The following is an 18,488-nucleotide window of genomic DNA, read 5'->3' as shown; positions in this document are numbered from 1 at the left end:
CCAAGGACATGTGAAGTATGCCTTCTGAGTGTGTCTTCAAAGGGAGGGCTTACGCCTCTCCTGTCCTGGCTGCAGCCTGTGGACCAGGGTGACACTCTGCTGGGGCAGTGACTCTCGAGCTACCTGGAGGCTCAGGATCCTTCTGCCAGGCAGTTGTGTGAAAGAGAAATTAATTTCCTCCCTCTTAGGGGATTATCACTCAAATTCTTTGTTAGAGAGGCTAAACCCATACATCTTAACTTACACAATACATAAGATACTAATCACTGCTTAATAATGCAACAATGTTAATAATGTTCCCTCATAGTGCAGCTGGCTAAGGATCCAGTGCTGTCACTGCAGCAGCTGGAGTCACTGCTGTGGTACAGGTTCTATCCCTGGCCTGGGAACTTCCACATGCCACAGGAGCAGCCAAAAATAATAATAATATAGCAAACGATGAGTCATGCTTGTGTTAAGAAACTACTTGGACGCCACCTCTAACGAGATTTGATTATGCATGTACTCGAGTTTTGAGGATTTCTTTGCTGGGGAAAAGGAAATAATCTTGGGGTGTGGAGAAAAACTTGGCTTCCAGAAGGTTCATGACATTTCAAAAACCCTCAAATCTATACAATTAAGTTTTATGCTGCCTTGACCACCCAAAGGCTGGGCTATCTGAGTGGTTTATCATCACAGGAGTGGAAAGGCACCATTTAGTAGACAGGCAAGTATCTCCCTCCCCCAGGTCTCTCTGTGACAGAGTCTTAAAGCAGAAGAGCCTCCAAAGAAATGTGGTCCCGTCTCTGGCTCAGGACAGGACACAATCAATATTATCAGGAAGAGGAGGCTTCTGACCCACTTTCAAGATCTTTGCATTTGATAACACACACCTCATCAGGGGAAAACACGTGGGTTACTTGATAGTTATCAAAGTACTTTCACGCCCATCAGCTCTATTTCATCCTCCTAATAACCAGGATGTGAGCCAGATGCATTATGCTTTGCTGGCTGTGCTCCACGAATCTGAGTTACTTTGCAAGGTCATGAGGCTGTCAAGAGCTGAGCCGAGCTAGGACACCAGGTAAGGCCCTCCTTCCTGTCACTTACTGGCTTTGCCTCTCCATCACCCAAATCAGTGACCACTCCCTGACCATCTGTTCTCTGGAGGGCCAAAGCCAGTAAGTTAGTGGACAGAGCTCATGGCGTCTGGGAGCTTTCAGGCTGGATGGGGCAATGTGCCAGTTGTGTACACCTGGCTACAATGTGACGCCGTGCTGGGTGCGCACCGTGTGACGGCACAGGCCACAGTGCTGAGCCCTTCAGGATGCAAGAGACAATAAGGACCAAAATATGTAGGTGTGGTAACTGCCAGAACCCCCGCCCTCCCATGCTAACCCTGAGGTACACACATACACGTACACATATGTATGCACACACAGCAGCCTGCGGGCCTGGGCACGAAGTCCTGCCGGCCGGGGCGGGGTGCAGAGAGAGCGCACCTGTCAGGCCGCGGAGCTGCCAGCGCTCCCCCTCCCCCAGCCCCGCAGGCGCCCGCGCCCCCTCCCCGCACATCTATTTATATCGCTCTACCAGCCCGGTCCTTATTGGGCAGCGCCTGCCGTTTCGGTGCCATCGCGGAGGCCCCAGCAGAGGACTGTGTCCGCGCCCGAAGAGCCGGCAGCCTTGTAAGTAAAGGCGACCAGGCGGAGGAGGACCCCTCGTGGCCCGGGCCCCTGCGTCTCTGCTCCCTCAGCTCCTGGCCCTTGGCCGCGAGCGCCTCTGTCTGCAGGTCCCGCGGCCCTCCCGGAGCCCAGGACCGGCCTGCACTGTACCTGCCCCTGCCGTGCAGGCCACGCTCCTAACTGCAGACTAAGGGGTCTAATTGTTCTGCGCGCCCCCATGATTGTTAAAGTTAACTGACAGCTCCTTGAAAACCCAGCCACATTTTTTTCAGGTGGCAGGGGGTGAGAATCTTCCAGACAGAGAACAACATGCGTAGGCATGAGCATTATAGTTGGGAGTGGGTCTGTTACTACTAAGAGATGAAAAATACAAGGAAGGAGCTTTAGGAGACAGGCAGGAGGGGCTGGGAGGTGCTAGACTGTGAGGGGCCCTGTAGCACCTGAATCAGGGAGGGGGGCAGTGCTGGTGAGAGTAGGATCGAGGTAATTTTTTAAATGTGGGGTAATGATTCATACATGATAGTCACCAGCTTACGGAAGGGCCATGTTTTAAGCACTGGAACTGAGACATCATTTTCTGATGTCATGTTGACAGACAGTATTTGGCTTGCCAACCAAAATCCATCGAATGGATTAAGACAGACCTTAAGTATACTATTTCTCAGGTTTTCAATTTTCTAATCGATAAAATTCCAGGCTTGGCTGTTGATCACCTCTGTCATTTCATATTATAATTTACTCACCATACTGAACATTTCTTTGGAAAAGAAATATGGATTAATTTGGGAATCCAGTAACTTCTTTGCCGGCCAAAGCAGGAGTAGGAAGGAATTATTTCTGCCTTTCCTCCAGAGCAGTTCTCATTCAGACTGGATACGCAGGTTGTAAGCTTTTGCATTTTCCAATCACTCATAAGTTGGCCTGCCTAAACTTTGACAGGTTAAAAGGAAAATTCATAATGTATCTATGTGTCCTGTCCCCCCACATACACACACACATGTTTACAATGTGGGTTTCAAAGTTGTAAGGTACGCTACTGTCAATACAATTTTTAATTTTAAACTGAGTTTATGCAATATTTGATATGCAGAAAGGCATAAGGAGTAATAAAATGGGTGTCCAATAACTGACATACAGCTGATGAAGTTAAATACTGATTATGCAGTTGAAACCCTTGTCACCCTTCTCCAGTTGCACCCACTTCCTTCCACACTTCCTGAAGGCAACCACTGTCCTGAACTTGGTGTTTATAATAACCTTTCATTTCTTTATATTCCACCACAGGTGTATGTATCCTCAAAGAATTTATAATTATTTTAACTTTATTTTGATATAATTTCAAACTTACAAGAAAGTTCTAATAATACTACCAAAATCTCCCATATACAGTTAACAGATTCCCTAATTGTTTATATGTACTTTGTCTTAAATATATCATCCACATTTACTCTGTTAGGATGTATAATGTTGTTCTGAGTATTTTAAACAAGCTATCAGTGGCACACAGCCTCTATTCTTCCACAGTTTTTTTTCGCACTTTGTGAAATTTATCCATGCTGATACATGTAGCTCTAGTTCATTCTTTTTTATGCTATACAATATTCTCTTGAGTGAATATCCTACAGTTTCTCCCATTAATGGATATTTAGGTTATTTCCAAATTTTTGCTATTTCAAACAGTACTTCTATGAATTTAAACTAGTCTTACCTTTAGCAAAATGTAGAGGCATGGTCATGTATCAATTGTTATTTAGAAAAAATAGCAATTTTAAAGACAATGTAAAGATTATAAAATTAAACATCATAGAAACAAAGCATTAATATTTTTATGCCACATTAACATTTACGGCAGTTTCTGTCTTAAAACTAAATATACTGGACATGGGTATAACTGCATTTTGGATTTGCAAAATAATTAGGCTTTATTCTTGTGATTTATATTTATCTTTGCTACTCATTTTTTCTCCATTATTATGGGTACTATTAATATGAATGCTCCAATTCAGTCTTCTATAAATTGGAGCAGAGAATAACTTCCCATTGATATCCTTGAGAACATTTATACAATTTTATTTTGCTGATGAAAGGAGAATGCCCTCTGTGCCCTCATGACAAGAGAATGTTGCTGTCAGCATCTTTTATTTGTGAGCTGTGTCTGTACCCACAGGCACTTTGTATATGGACCCAAACATTGTTATTGTTTGAAAATCATGTGTACAGGTATCCCCAGCTTCAGCTTTACCAAGCAAATTTTACCAAGCAAATTACATATTGTACATGTATGACCCTATTTAATTCTCCCAACTATTCTCATATAATTCTCAAAATAATCTCAGGTGAGAAACAGAAAGAGGCTACAAAACTTGCTCGTGTTGTTAAATGGTAGAGCGAGGTCTCAGAGCCCAAGTCACAGTAACCCAAGCCAAGAGCCCATGTTTCTAACCTCTGTGTTACCCTCTGCTACACCACTGTGAGCACTTGGCTACAAAGGACTGACTTAACTACTTTGTTGATATACAGTATGCCCATTTTACAGGTGCAGCAACAAAGATCTAGAAAGGTTACATAATTTAAAGATCTAAACTGAAATTCAGACTCGACTGATTTACTTCAGAGCCCCCATCTGCAGTGCCAAATCTTTCATGTACCTTATGTGTACAAGGAACAATGCTGAGAATGTTTGTCAAATATGGTGGCTAATTTAACTGCCCAAGTATTTTTAAGAATTTCCACCAGAAAATTCATCTGGTCTGTAAATCTATAGCAATTTGAGTGACTTTCAGGGCTTGTATAAAAGGCAATTAGAATGAAGGGCTAGTTAACAAATATATATGCCGCACTAAAAAAATTCTTAAATGTTTCTTCTGAATGTTTGAAACAGTTATTTCTGTTTTAAAAGTATTTGTTGTTGTTGAAGCCAATGTTTGGGATGGAGAAGCTGCATCAAGAAACTGATTGATATTTGGGAACCTTGGGGACAACCAAATAATCTTTTTAAAATAAGAATCTGACTGTTCCCCTTCTCAGAACTCTTCAGCCAGGTTTAAGCAGAGAATTGGAGACTAGGCACCAAACTGGATACTATCCCACTCATATCTATAAAGTGGACTTGTTTGCAATGGTGGGGCCGGAGGTGTTGCCCTGCCCCCAATTTTGTATAGCCCATGAGCTAAGCATAAATTTTATCATTTTAAAATGGCTTTTTAAAATCAAAATATGAATAATATTTCACAACATGAAATATATGTGAAATTCAAGTTTCAGCATCCCTAAAAAATCTTATTGGCACAGAGCCACTGTCATCTGTTTATGTATGGTCTCTGGCTACTTCTGCATTGGAACAGCAGAGCTGAGTTAAGACAGAAACCGTGCAAAGCCTGAGTTATTTCCTCTCTGCCCCCGGTTTGGCACTTTGGAGTCAGGTGGAACTGGGTTCAAGGCTCAGTTCCTGAACCAGTAAAATGCTGTGGCCATTTAAGAAGAGGTAAACTTGGAAGAGTGACTGAGTGATTTTTGCCTTCTGTCAAGGAAAAATGAGAATAAGCAGAAGTTTCTGTGGTTCTCTTAGTTGACAGTGTAATAATAGAAAATGTTAGAATGTTCCAAAAGTGAAATTTTATAAAAGATGTAATTGCAGTTGCCTCAGACAGCCTTTTCCCAATATTCTTGCATATGCCTCCAATACTAGTTAGGACTCCTAAGTGCCAGTAACAGCTTTCCCAATCCTACTAGCTTAAAATATCACAGGGAGTTCCCATCGTGGCGCAGTGGAAATGAATCGGACTAAGTACCATGAGGTTGCAGGTTTGATTCCTGGCCCCGCTCAGTGGGTCAAGGATCCAGCGTTGCCATGAGCTGTGGTGTAGGTCGCAGACACGGCTTGGGTCTGGTGTTGCTATGGCTCTGGCATAGGCCAGCAGCTACAGCTCAGATTAGACCCCTAGTCTGGGAACCTCCACATGCCACGGGTGCAGCCCTTAAAGGACAAAAAAGACAAAAAACCAGGAATGGTTCTCTCTACAGACTTAAAAATACATATATGAGACAAGTTTTGAACTTCCTGCTCTGAAATTTTTACCTTCCTTTCTGTACTGGCTTTGTTCTTGCTGGCTGTGAGGACACAGCTGCAGCAGGTCCAGGCCGCTTCTCTTTGTGACACATGGATGCTCTCAACTGTTAAACCAGAGACCAAGCCAATCAGGCCGATCTCAGGTCTCACACCAGCCCAAGCACCAGTCCCAGTGGTGAGGGTTTGGGAGTCAGTTCCTCCCTCCCCCCAGCTGCACCAGGGAAGGCAGGCTGGATGCTAAGGGAAAGCCAACATTGTCCACTATAGAGTTGTTTATATTACATAAAATGTGTATATAAAGAAAAAATAGTCCATAATGTACTGGTTATTCTATGTTTAACTGCTCCTTGAAACTCATGCCACATATTTTTTTTTTTTATTAAACTAGCCCCTATGCCAAAAAATTCAACAGGGTGGCTTGGTTCTTGCCTGAAAGATATCAAATCCTAGGTTGTGGTCACAACAGTTGGCTCCCCAGCATCTCCTTTCTTCCTAGAACATCAAGATCAACACCTCAGGAACTGATTAGTCTGAACTACCTGCACTGTGTTAGGTCATATGGTCCTCTCTGGAAGATGATCTTGGCCCTCTAGCATTGTAGGTATTGGTACCTTGGGAGGGTTTCTGTGTATCAGTACAAGTGGATAGAAAATCTTAAAATAATTATTTCCTTACAAGAACGATTTATCCTTTTTAGCTTAAAATAACAGCCCCCATCTATAAAGTTGATTAATGTGTTTATGTATAAAGAAGGCTGCATAATATGATTTGGACTAATCATAATGTGTTGTAGAAAAGCTCAGAAATGTAATGATCTTTTAATTACCCATAGCTGGATTCTCAATAAATCTAAACCAAATAAAGCAAAAAAGCAAAAGTTCACTTTTAACCTGCAAGCCTTTGCAAAGAAAATCTTAGGCTTTTATTGAAATAAAACCAAGCCATTAATGCCAGAAAGTCCGGCAAGCAGGGTTTTACTCATATTTCAAGTGTACAGATTCTAAGATCGGCTAGTTTTTATAATTCCACACCCTTCAACACAGTGATTTTTAGATTTTATAGTTGCCATTATGTAATTAAACTTTCCTATCATGCTTAACACCTGTTTCCTGAAATGAACTTTAATTCAAGACTGAAAAAAGTGCCATATCTCCTTGAGACATATGAATTTCTATCCTTTACAGGATTAGAGAAATTTTAAAAACTTATAACATTTATGGCTGACAAATTTTGCTTTCAGTGTTGAAATTACCACCTCCCCTCCTTTCTTAATTCCCAGTGCCATCATTGTGTATTCTTATTCCAAGCAGCTTACAGCCAGGCTATACCTGGAGGGGATGACAGACTTGAGATCCTCCGCTCACATGTCAAGGATGCCACTCTAGGAAGGTCCTGCTTTAAATCAAAACAGCCAAGTAGTGTCCCTGAAACATCCTGCTTCTGTCCCCACCCCCAGGGAAAGGGAAGCTGAGACAGCCAGTTTATAAAGAATTTTAATTAGAAGAGTTTCTTTCAGGCAAGAAGTGACTCTGCCTTTGCCCCTGTGAGGGAGGGGACAGAGAGGAGCTGAACAAGTGAGGGAGGGAAACAGGGTGACTTTTGCTCATTTTCTAAGTTTAGGATGATTTAGCTTCAAGTTTCAAGTATTGCAAATTCTCAGATCAGGAGATACTTGGTTGATTTTCCAAAGCAGTTTTGAATTGTTTGCCCCATACTGAAGTTTGAGCAGGATTTTAGTGGAGTTTTTTCTTTTTTTCCAGCCAGCCTACACACCTCAGTTGTGATTTTGTGGATTGACAGCATTTGAGTGCATTTTGGGGAATGGTGCACATAACTTTTCAGTAAAGTTGAATCTCATCAGAGAGAATATTACCTGATGCCCCCGTATCCTCTGACCGCAACTGGAAGGGGACTTGCAAAAGGTTTTCGCACTCACTTCTCTCATCATTCACCTTGGGAGGGAGGACTTTCCAGCCCTCCTAGAAAAATCTCCACTGCTAATTCAGAAAATATTGTTAGTTGTTAATGATTGACTGCTGCATTCATCGACATTATTTTTAGAGACCAAAGTAGTTGTCTGAAGCTGCTTTATTCTTTTTTATTACTCAATGAACTTATTACATTTGTAGTTGTACAATGATCATCACAATCCAATTTTATAGGATTTCCATCCCACAACCCCAGCACATCCCGTCACCCCCTGAACTGTCTCCTTTGGAAACCATAAGTTTTTCAAAGTCTGTGAGTCAGTACCTGTTCTGCAAAGAAGTTCAGTCTGTCCTTTTTTCAGATTCCACATGTCAGTGGAAGCATTTGATGTTGGTGTCTCATTGTCTGACTGACTTCACTCAGCATGATAATTTCTAGGTCCATCCATGTTGCAAAAAATGCTGGTATTTTATCCTTTTAAGGCTGACTGATATACCATTGTGTATATGTACCACATCTTCTTGATCCACTCCTCTGTCGATGGACATTTAGGTTGTCTCCGTGTCTTGGCTGTTGCAAATAGTGCTGCAATGAACATGGGAGGACATGTGTCTTTTCGAGTCATGGTTTTCTCTGGATAGATGCCCGGGAGTGGGATTGCTGGATCCAATGGTAGTTCTATTTTTAGTTTTCTGAGGCATCTCCATACTGCTTTCCACAGTGGTTGCACCAATTTGCAATCCCACCCACAGTGTAATAGGGTTCCTTTTTCTCCACACCCTCTCCAGCACTTACTGTTTGTTGACGTTTTGATGATGGCCATTCTGGCTGCTGTAAGGTGGTACCTCATAGTGGTTTTGATTTGCATTTCTCTAATAATGCGTCATGTGTTTTTTGGCCATCTGTATGTCTCCTTTGGAGAACTGTCTGTTTAGATCTTCTGCCCATTTTTTGATGGGGTTGTTTGTTTTTTTGGTATGGAGCTGCAGAAGGTGTTTATAAATCTTGGAGATGAACCCCTTGTCAGTTGATTGATTTGCAAAGATGATCTCCCACTCTGTGGGTTGGTTGTCTTTTCGTTTGGTTTAGGGTTTCCTTTGCTATGCAGAAACTTTTAAGTTTGATTAGGTCCCATTTGTCTATTTTTGTTTTTATTGTCAGTACTCTGAGAGGTGGATCTGAGAAGCTGTTGCTGTGGTTTATGTCAGAGAGTGTTTGGCCTATGTTTTCCTCTGAGAGTTTGATGGTGTCTGGGCTTCTGTCTAGGTCTTTAATCCATTTGGAGTTTATTTTGGTGTATGGTGTTAGGGAGTGTTCTAGTTTCATTCTTTCCCATGTGGCTGTCCACTTATGGAACAAGCTGTCCTTTCTTCATTGTCTATTCTTGCCTCCTTTGTCATAGAGGAGTTGGCTGTAGGTGCGTGGGTTGAGTTCTGGGCTTCCTGTCCTGTTCCACTGATCTCTATTTCTGTCTTTGTGCCATTGCCCCATGGTTTTGACGACTGTTGCTTTGTAGTATAGTCTGAAGTCCAGGAGCCTGATTCCTCCAGCTCCATTTTTCTTTTTCAGGAGGTCTTTGGCTATTCTGGGTCTTCTGTGCTTCCAAACAAACTTGAAAATCTTTTGTTTGAGTTCTGTAAAAAATGTCCTTGGTAATTTGATAGGGATTGCATTGAGTCTGTGGATTGTCTTTGGTAGTATACTCATTTTGATAGTATTGACTCTTCCAATCCTAGAGCGTGGTATGTCTTTCCATGTATTTGCGTCATCTTTGATTGCTTTCATCAGCGTCTTCTAGTTTTCAGAGTACAGGTCTTTTGTCTCTTTAGCGCTTCTCTCTCTCTTTTTTTTTCTTTTTTTTTCTCCATTTCTTGGGCTGTTCCCATGGCATATGGAGGCTCCCAGTCTAGGGGTCTAATCAGAGCTGTAGCTGCCGGCCTATGCCAGAGCCACAACAACACGGGATCTGAGCTGCATCTGTAACCTATGTCACAGCTCACAGCTCACCCGGATCGTTAACCCACTGAGTGAGGCCAGGGATCGAACCCACAACCTCATGGTTCCTAGTCGGATTCGTTAACCACTGAGCCACGATGGGAACTCCCAGCTGCATCCCATAGGTTCTGGAGTGTTGTATCTTTGTTGTCATTTGCTTCTAGGTACTTTTTAGTTTCCTCTTTGATTTCCTCAGTGATCCATTGGTTGTTTAGTAGCATGTTGTTTAGTCCCCACGTGTTTGTGTTTTTTGCAGTTGTTTTCTTGTTGTTGATTTCCAGTGGCCTAGCGTTGTGGTCAGAAAAGATGCTTGATGTGATTTCAATTTTCTTAAAGTTACCAAGGTCTGATTTGTAGCCTAGGATGTGATCACTCTTAGAGAATGTTCCATGTGCACTTGAGAAGCATGTGTATTCTGTTGCTTTTGGATGGAATGTCCTGTAAAAGTCCATCTGGTCTAATGCTTCATTCGGGGCCTGTGTTTCCTTATTGATTTTCTGTCTCGATGCTCTGTCCATTGCTGTAAGTGGGGTGTTAGAGTCCCCCACTATGATTGTGTTATTGTCGATTGGTTCTTTTAAGGTTGTTTAGCAGTTGCCTTATATATTGTAGTGAGCCTATGATGGGTGTGTAGATATTTAAAATGGTTATCATCTTCTTCTTGGATTGGTCTTTTGATCATTATGTAGTGACCTTCCTTGTCCCTTAAAATATTCTTCATTTTAAAGTCTATTTTGTCTGATGTGAGTATTGCTACTCCAGCTTTCTTTGATTCCTGTTTGCATGAGATATTTTCTTGCATCCTCTCACTTTCAATTTGTTTGTGTCCCTGGAAGTAAAGTGGGTCTCTTGAAGACAGCATATACACAGATCTTGTTTTTGTACCCATTCAGCCGGTCTGTGTCTTTTGGTTGGGGCATTAGTCCATTAACACTTAGGGTAATTATTGATATGTATGTTCTTTTTGCCATTTTATTAATTGCTTTGGATTTGTTTTTGTTGCTCTTTTTTCTTCCCTTTTTCTCTTGTTCTCTCCTCTTGTGGTTTGATGACTATCATTAGTGTTGTATTTGAGTTGATTTTTCATATTTGTTTGTGTATCAATTGTAGATTTTTGGTTTGCAGTTATTCTGGAGTTTTGATATAGGAGTCTATAGATATACGAGATTGTTTTAAGTTGTTGGTCTCGTGATTGCAAGAGCATCTCCAGTGTCCTGCATTTGTACCCTCCTCTTCTCAGGATTTCTGATTTTGGTGGCATAATGGTGCGTGGATGATTTCATATCTTTACTGTATAGGTGCCTTTCCTGTTGAGCCTTGTCATTTGTGGTATTTTCGTTTCCTATTGCGGCTTTTTCTTCTCTGCCTAGAGAAGTTCCTTTAGTATTTGTTGTAAAGCTGGTTTAGTGTTGCTGAATTCTCTTAGCTTTTGCTTCTCTGTGAAGCTTTTGATTTCTCCTTCAAATCTGAATGAGAGCCTTGCTGGGTAAAGTAATCTCGGTTGGAGGTTTTTTCCTTTCATCACGTCAAGTATATCCTGCCACTCCCTTCTGGCCTGCGGAGTTTCTGCTGAAAAATCTGCTGATAACCTTATTGGGGTTCCCTTGTATGTCATTTGTTTCTTTTCCCTAGCTGCTTTCAAGATGTTCTCTTTGTCTTCAGTTTAGGTCAGTTTGAGTAATATGTGTCTCGGGGTGTTCCTCCTTGGGTTCATTTTATATGGTACTTGTTGGGCTTCCTGGATTTGAGTGAGTGGTTCTTTCCCATGTTAGGGAAGTTTTTGTCTGTTATCTCTTAGAATATTTTTTCTGTCCCCTTCTCTCTCTCTTCTCCTTCTGGCACCCCTATGAGACGGATGTTGGTGTGTTTAACGTCGTCCCAGAGTCCCTTGAGGCTCTCTTCATTTGTTTTCAATCTTTTTTCTCTTTTCTGTTCTGCATCCGTGATTTCCACTAATCTGTCTTCCACCTCGCTTATTCGTTCTTCTGCCTCCCGTATTCTGCTGTTGGCTGCTCCTAGTGAATTTTTTACCTCAGTTATTGTATTTTGCATCTCTTCTTGTTTGAGTTTTATATCTTGTATCTCTTTGCTCAGTGTTTCCCCGTCAGCTATCCATCTTTGCCTCCAGTTTATTTCCAGTGTCTTGCACCATCTTCAGCATCAACAATCTAAAGTCTTTTTCCTGGAGGCTGAGAATCTCCTCATCGCTTAGCTGATTTTCTGGGGTTTTTCCTTTCTCCCTCATCTGAGTTGTAGTTCTCTGTCTTTTCGTCATTATAGGTCTTGGTGACCCTTTTGCAGATAATAGAGTTGTAGCCTCGCTTACCTCTGGGGTCTGCCCCCCTTGTGGCTGAGGTTGGTATGGGGGCTTTCTGTAGGCTTCCTGCTGGGCGGGACTGATGCCTGCCCACTGGTAGGTGGAGCTGATTCCTATCCCTCTGGTGGGTGGGGCTTTGTCTCTGGGTGAGATTGGAGGTGGCCGTGTGCCTGGGGGGTCTTTAGGCATCCTGTTTGCTGATGGGTGGGCCTGTGACCCCACCTGGATTGTTGTTTGGCCTGGGGCTTCTCACTGCTGATGGGTGGGGCCAGATTTTCTCAAAATATCCACCTCCAGAGAAAGGCACGCTGCTGAATATTCCCGAGAGCTTTGCTTCCAATGTCCTTCCCCCACAACAAGCCACATTCACCCCTGTTTTCCCAGGAGGTCCTCCAAGAACTGTAGTCAGGTTTGACCCAGATTCCTCTGGAGACTTTGCTTTGTGCTGGGAGCCGGTGCGCGTGAAAGTCTGCGTGTGCCTTTTAAGAATGGGGTCTCCATTTCCTCCAGCCCTGTGGAGCTCCTGCACACAAGCCCCACTGGCCTTCAATGCCAGATGCTCCAGGGGCTCTTTCTCCCAGTGCCAGATCCCACATGTGGGAGCTTGATGTGGGGCTCAGAACTCTCACTCTTTGAACCAGTTACTTTCCAGTCTGTGGGGCTTCCCACCCAGGAGGTATGGGGTTGCTTATATCATGTAATCGCCCTTCCTGCCTCTTGATGTGGCCTCCTCTTTGACTTCTGGAGTAGGATATCTTTTTGAAAATTTCTGGTCCATTTGGTTGAAGATTTCTCAGCATTTGGTTTTTAATTTTGTTGTCTTGGGGAGAGAAGTTTTGCTCCAATCCTTCTATTCCACCATCTTAATCCCATGTCCCTAAACTGCTTTATTCTGAGTGAATAATATTTACTTATAAATACTTAGCACTAATACTGCATACTTACACTACAGAGAATGTTTTTGTTAGAAGAAAACTGCTTCTGGGAGTTCCCATCGTGGCGCAGTGGGTAACAAATCTGACTAGGAACCGTAAGGTTGCCGGTTCAATCCCTGACCTTGGTCTGTGGGTTAACGATCCGGCGTTGCCGTGAGCTGTGATGTAGGTTGCAGACGCGGCTCATATCCCGCGTTGCTGTGGCTGTGGTGTAGGCCGGCAGCTACAGCTCTGATTAGACCCCTAGCCTGGGAACCTCCATATGCCGTGGGAGCAGCCCAAGAAATGGCAAAAAGACAAAACAAATAAAAATTAAAAAGAAAAAAACCTGCTTCTTTTCTTTCCCTCAGGAATGTTATATGACATCTCTGTTGCTCTGTGAGTGATCAGAAGCACAAACAGGCCCTCCAGGATTGAGCTACATTCAAAGAAAACTTACTCAGAAACACTGGAGAGTGCACCATGGAGTGCAAGAGTGAGGGAAAAGAAAAATTCCAACATGGCTTGTATCTACTAAACAAAATTAAGAACATGAAAGAATTAGCAGAGATGATTGATGTTGTACTCATAGCAGAAGAGGAGAAATTTCCTTGCCACAGGCTGGTCCTGGCTGCATTTAGTCCTTATTTCAAAGCCATGTTTACCTGTGGACTACTTGAGTGTACTCAAAGGGAAGTCATACTTTATGACATCACAGCAGAAAGTGTGTCAGTGATATTAAATTACATGTACAGTGCGGCTTTGGAGATCAGCAATGCCAATGTGCAGACGGTGGCCATGGCTGCCTATTTTATGCAGATGGAAGAAGTCTTTCAGGTGTGTCAGAAGTATATGATGGACCATATGGATGCCTCGAACTGTGTAGGTATCTATTATTTTGCAAAGCAGATTGGAGCTGAAGATTTAGCTGATCAATCGAAGAAATATTTATATCAGCACTTTGCTGAGGTGAGCTTACATGAAGAGATACTAGAAATTGAAGTGCACCAATTTCTGATGCTTATTAAATCAGATGACCTGAACATAACCAGAGAAGAGAGCATTCTGGACCTAGTTCTGAGATGGGTAAATCATAACCGAGCACTGCGCACGGAGCATCTCGTTGAGCTTCTGAAGCAAGTTAGGCTGCAACTGATAAGTCCTTCTTTTCTAAGACAAGCCCTGAGAAGGAACACAATGCTTCTCTGTGATGCAGGTTGCATTGACATCATTCAAAATGCATTCAAAGCCATCAAGACTCCCCAGCCACATGCTCTCAATCTGCGTTACGGCATGGAGACCACCAGTCTTTTGCTTTGCATTGGTAACAATTCTTCAGGAATCAGGTCAAGACACAGGAACTACGGGGATGCCAGTTTTTGCTATGATCCTGCATCACGCAAGACCTATTTCATTTCATCTCCCAAGTATGGGGAGGGTTTAGGCACCGTGTGTACTGGTGTCGTCATGGAAAATAACACTATCATTGTGGCTGGTGAGGCAAGTGCCTCTAGACTCTCCAGACAAAAGAGCAAGAATGTTGAAATCTATAGGTTTGTATCTAGCAGTATGCTTGCTAAGTCTGTTTTCATTGTCTTGCTTTGACATTAGCAGCAGTGGAAGAAAGTCCTGCTGAGTGATAGCATCTTAAATTAATCTGTCATCACATATTTTTACATATAGGTAAAATTAATAATGAAGTCATCCACATTTTCAAATTATTTTTTCTCTCCCTTTAATTGTTAAGAACATATAGTTGAATTTGCGTATGTTAAATGTATGGGTTTTATGATTCCACTGTATATTATCACTCTTAACTTTCATTATTTATTCATATAACTGTTTTGTTTTTGAAGAGTTGGATATAACTTTTAATAAGAAAAAAATTAACACTGACTCCTTTGAACTGACTTTTTTGAGTTCACAATTCAGAGTAATAAGTAATTTTTTTCTTGACCAAAATTACTACTTGCCTGTCAGTTTTCCTTCTGTACCCCTGACTTGTGGGTCTTTCCTGAACCTCCAGTAGTGTAAAATGTGTGCCGGGCATGAATACTTCAGTTCTAGAATCGTAAGAGGAACAGGAGCGTCTGTGAGAAGCAGCCTGTCATTGTGGATCTTGTATGTGAGGATGAAAAGACTTGTTTGTTGCTATTCAGCAAGAATTCGGCTCTTAAATCTAACCAGGGAAATAAAAACTGAGTGCATAGGCTCTCAAGTTCTCCTTATAGACCCCTCCCTGACCCCAGGCCTGTATCAGGGTTTTCTCAGACTTTTCCGTGGCAAGTAACAGTGAAGGGGGGCAGAGGAAAAATGAGAGGTCAGCTGTTTTCCTGTCATCTCCCAGCAATGCTCTGCCTGCGGTGACAGAGTGAGCGGTCACTGAGCAGGGGAATCTGGGCCTCTGACGGGGTGTCCACAGAGGGCCCTCCACACTCTAGGTCAAATGCTCTTCTTTCCACCTCGGGTTCTCTAAGCAGCTCTTTCTTCCCCATAGATGGTCCATAACACTGCCATCAGAGTTAACACTTAAGTGTCCAGCCCAGCCAGGTGTGTGTTTTGATCCTCACACATCTTTCCTCACAACCGATTTGAAAGCCTGCTCCCCTGTCCAGGACACCCCGCATCTTCTTGCTTATCCATCTTGAGCTCACCCAGGTTCCCGTCACCAACAGCTCTTCCACTTTGGTCAGAATTAGGGTAAAGTATCAGTTGCCCTCTTTTCCTCCAACAATGGAATTGTCAGCAAGGCAATAAAGATTACCAGAAGCTCTGCTTGGGGCTTACATAATACGCCCAGCAGACGCCTGCACAGGTCAAGTCCTGTAGTTCTACTGAAGGTCACTGTAAGGCCAGGTTTGCGATGGGGTGAGAAATTCTCATCTTTGGTATTTTCCTACCATTAGCCCTTTTACTTTTGCCAAGAGGCTCTTCAATTGGCCTCTGCTTTAGTTCAGAGATTTCCATGCAGAAGTGTTTCTTTTTGACTCAAAAGAGGAAGAAGACTAGTGCTCTAGTAGGTCATTTCTTTATAAAAAAAAAAATACACCTTTTCATCTCTTTTAACTGTCTCTCATACTTTAGTGGACAGACAGCTGAGGATATGTGTTGTCTTTAAACTGTCAACCTCTGTGAATATTGAATGCTTTTGTCACTATTATTTTCTTTGTTATGCCATATCCAAAATAATAAGTTTTATAGTTTTATCTGGACATCTTCTCTCCACATTTTTAGTTCAAAATGTTAAAACAAAATCAGATAAGCAAGTTGCCCAACAAACATGTACTTCTCAACCTTAAGGAGATATATTTTGTTTTTGGCCTCTTTTCTTAAACCATGTCTCAGAAAACCAAAACCCATTTTTTAGTTCTTTCTTTCTTTCTTTCTTTATTTGTCTTTTGTCTTTTCAGGGCTGCACCTGAAGCATATGGAGGTTCCCAGGCTAGGGGTTGAATTGGAGCTATAGCTGCCAGTCTCTGCCACAGCCACAGCAATGCCATATCCAAGTGTCTGTGACCTACACCACAGCAACTCCAGATCTTAACCCACTGAGCAAGGCCAGGGATCAAACCCGAAACCTCATGGTTACCAGATGGATTCGTTTCCGCTGCGCAATAACAGGAACTCCTTAGTTCTATTTATATATCATTATCTTTGCTTCAGTAGCCCCCATCTCTTTTAAAATCCAGTACAATTAAAAATAGTGGTGGAGGATCCAGCATTGCTGTGAGCTGTGGTGTAGGTTGCAGATGCGGCTCAGATCACACATTGCTGTGGCTGTGGTGTTGTAGGCTGGCAGCTATAGCTCCGATTTGACCCCTAGCCTGGGACCCTTCATATGCCACGGGTGCAGCCCTAAAAAGCAAAAAATATATAAAAATAAAAATAAATGGTGGTAAAAATACTCCCTGTGGTACTTGGGGCTTCGGTTCCCTACCTGGAAGCACACTGCAGGCGGCTGTCATAAGGTTTGATCGATGTCTGCGTCCAGTTTGTGGCAAGCCAGACTAGACATGCTGGCTGGAAGGAAGCCTGAAGTAAAAAGTCATCTCTGGGGAAGAATGTAAGAAAACAGCTGGGGATGGGGAAGGCTCCTGTAATAGGATTAACTGTCAAACATTTGAAGCAAAATAAGTTGCCTATACTTAGAAATTTTACTCTGTGTTGAACATATGTAATTTCTTCATTTGTTTCCCAACAGAACAAATTTTCTTCCTTATTTTCCACATTTTTCTGGGTTTGGTTTATTGTTTTATTTTGTTTTAGTTTTGAATTCCAAGTATACTTTCTGGATTTTCTAGAAATCTAATTTCACATATTTTTTATCCACCTGTCTCCATAAGTACTTTTGTCCTTAGACTCGTGTTCCAATCATAATCAGAGAAAATAGACTTAACATCATCAAGAGGTGAGACAGAGGATGGCCTCAGACTCGTGTACTTAGGGACTATGTAATGCCATATGTGCATGCACACACACACCACACACACACACACACACACACACACACACACACACACGATTACTTAATGTGTTGGAGTCTAGGAGGTGTTGAGAGACCATTTACACTGCTTTTCTCCCAGGACTCTTCTCAGACTGACATACTTATTCAAGGTAGAAAGTACTGAAATTATCATATCTAATGGACAAATTAAAATAGATGCTAAAAGCCCAGCAGACCCCTACAGGCAGGTTTTTATACACTAGAGTGCTCCTGACTCTGTTCTAAGCTGGTTAGAACCACAAGAACAATTCTTAAAGTTCTGTATATCCTACATCACCCCATTAGAAATCTGAATTGAAATATTTCCAGATTCTCTGCTCTAAAACTGATTTTTTTAGTATTAAAGTGAGACTTCTTGTCTACAAAATAGGACATTTAAATTTTTTCTTTATTTTTACTTATTCTCTTTTAGCAAATGATTTTCTTGGCCTCCAAAAGCACAAACATTTACTGCTATTTTATATTGATGCTTTTTTCATCTCCAATTAAAAGAACTAAATCATGTTGTTTTTAATTGAAAAGGAAACAAGTGTGTTTCTTTGGAGAGTTGTTTTTATATTAACTCTAATCCTGGGTTCTCTCTATTAATTTACAGGTATCATGATAGAGGCAACCAGTTTTGGGAAAAGTTATGCACAACTGAATTTCGAGAGCTCTATGCTCTGGGCAGTGTCAATAATGACCTCTATGTCATAGGAGGACAGATGAAAATTAAAAACCAGTATCTTATTACAAACTATGTTGATAAGTACTCTGCAGAACGGGACAGTTGGAAAAGGGTGGCTCCCCTTCCACTACAATTGGCGTGTCATGCTGTAGTAACAGTGAATAATAAACTTTATGTGATTGGAGGCTGGACCCCTCAGGTTAAGAAATTTCCTGGATACTTCATTGGCATGGCTGAGCTGAGTCTGGCTGCTATGTTGAGAAATGTTGCAGTTGTTGCATACTAAAAGAGTGTAACTCACATTTTGGTGAAAGGCTTTTAAATTCTAGAATATTAAACTGAAGATTTTTTTTTTTTAATAATAGTTCTTAAGAGTCAGGTTTTTGTTTGTTTGCTTTGTGTTTGTTTGGTTTTTTTTCTCCTTTTAGG

General features: G+C 42.0%; 1 protein-coding gene across 5 annotated transcripts in view; it reads left to right on the top strand.

Annotated features, from left to right (window-relative positions):
- The window catches only part of KBTBD12 (kelch repeat and BTB domain containing 12), a 66,480-nt gene continuing 49,517 nt past the window's right edge, over positions 1,526 to 18,488 (top strand). For all 5 annotated transcript variants that reach the window (XR_002337674.1, XR_002337673.1, XM_013982012.2 and 2 more), the window contains exons 1-3: positions 1,526 to 1,667; positions 13,260 to 14,441; positions 17,988 to 18,258. Coding sequence is in view for 3 of the 5 variants with exons in the window: in XM_013982012.2 (XP_013837466.1) it covers positions 13,372 to 14,441; positions 17,988 to 18,258 (1,341 nt within the window). In the remaining 2 variants the exon portion in view is untranslated. The remainder of the gene's footprint in view (positions 1,668 to 13,259; positions 14,442 to 17,987; positions 18,259 to 18,488) is intronic.

Source organism: Sus scrofa, chromosome 13 (assembly GCF_000003025.6).
Source record: "Sus scrofa isolate TJ Tabasco breed Duroc chromosome 13, Sscrofa11.1, whole genome shotgun sequence".
Classification (NCBI taxonomy): Eukaryota; Metazoa; Chordata; class Mammalia; order Artiodactyla; family Suidae; genus Sus; species Sus scrofa.
This window is presented reverse-complemented; position numbering and strand designations above follow the sequence as displayed.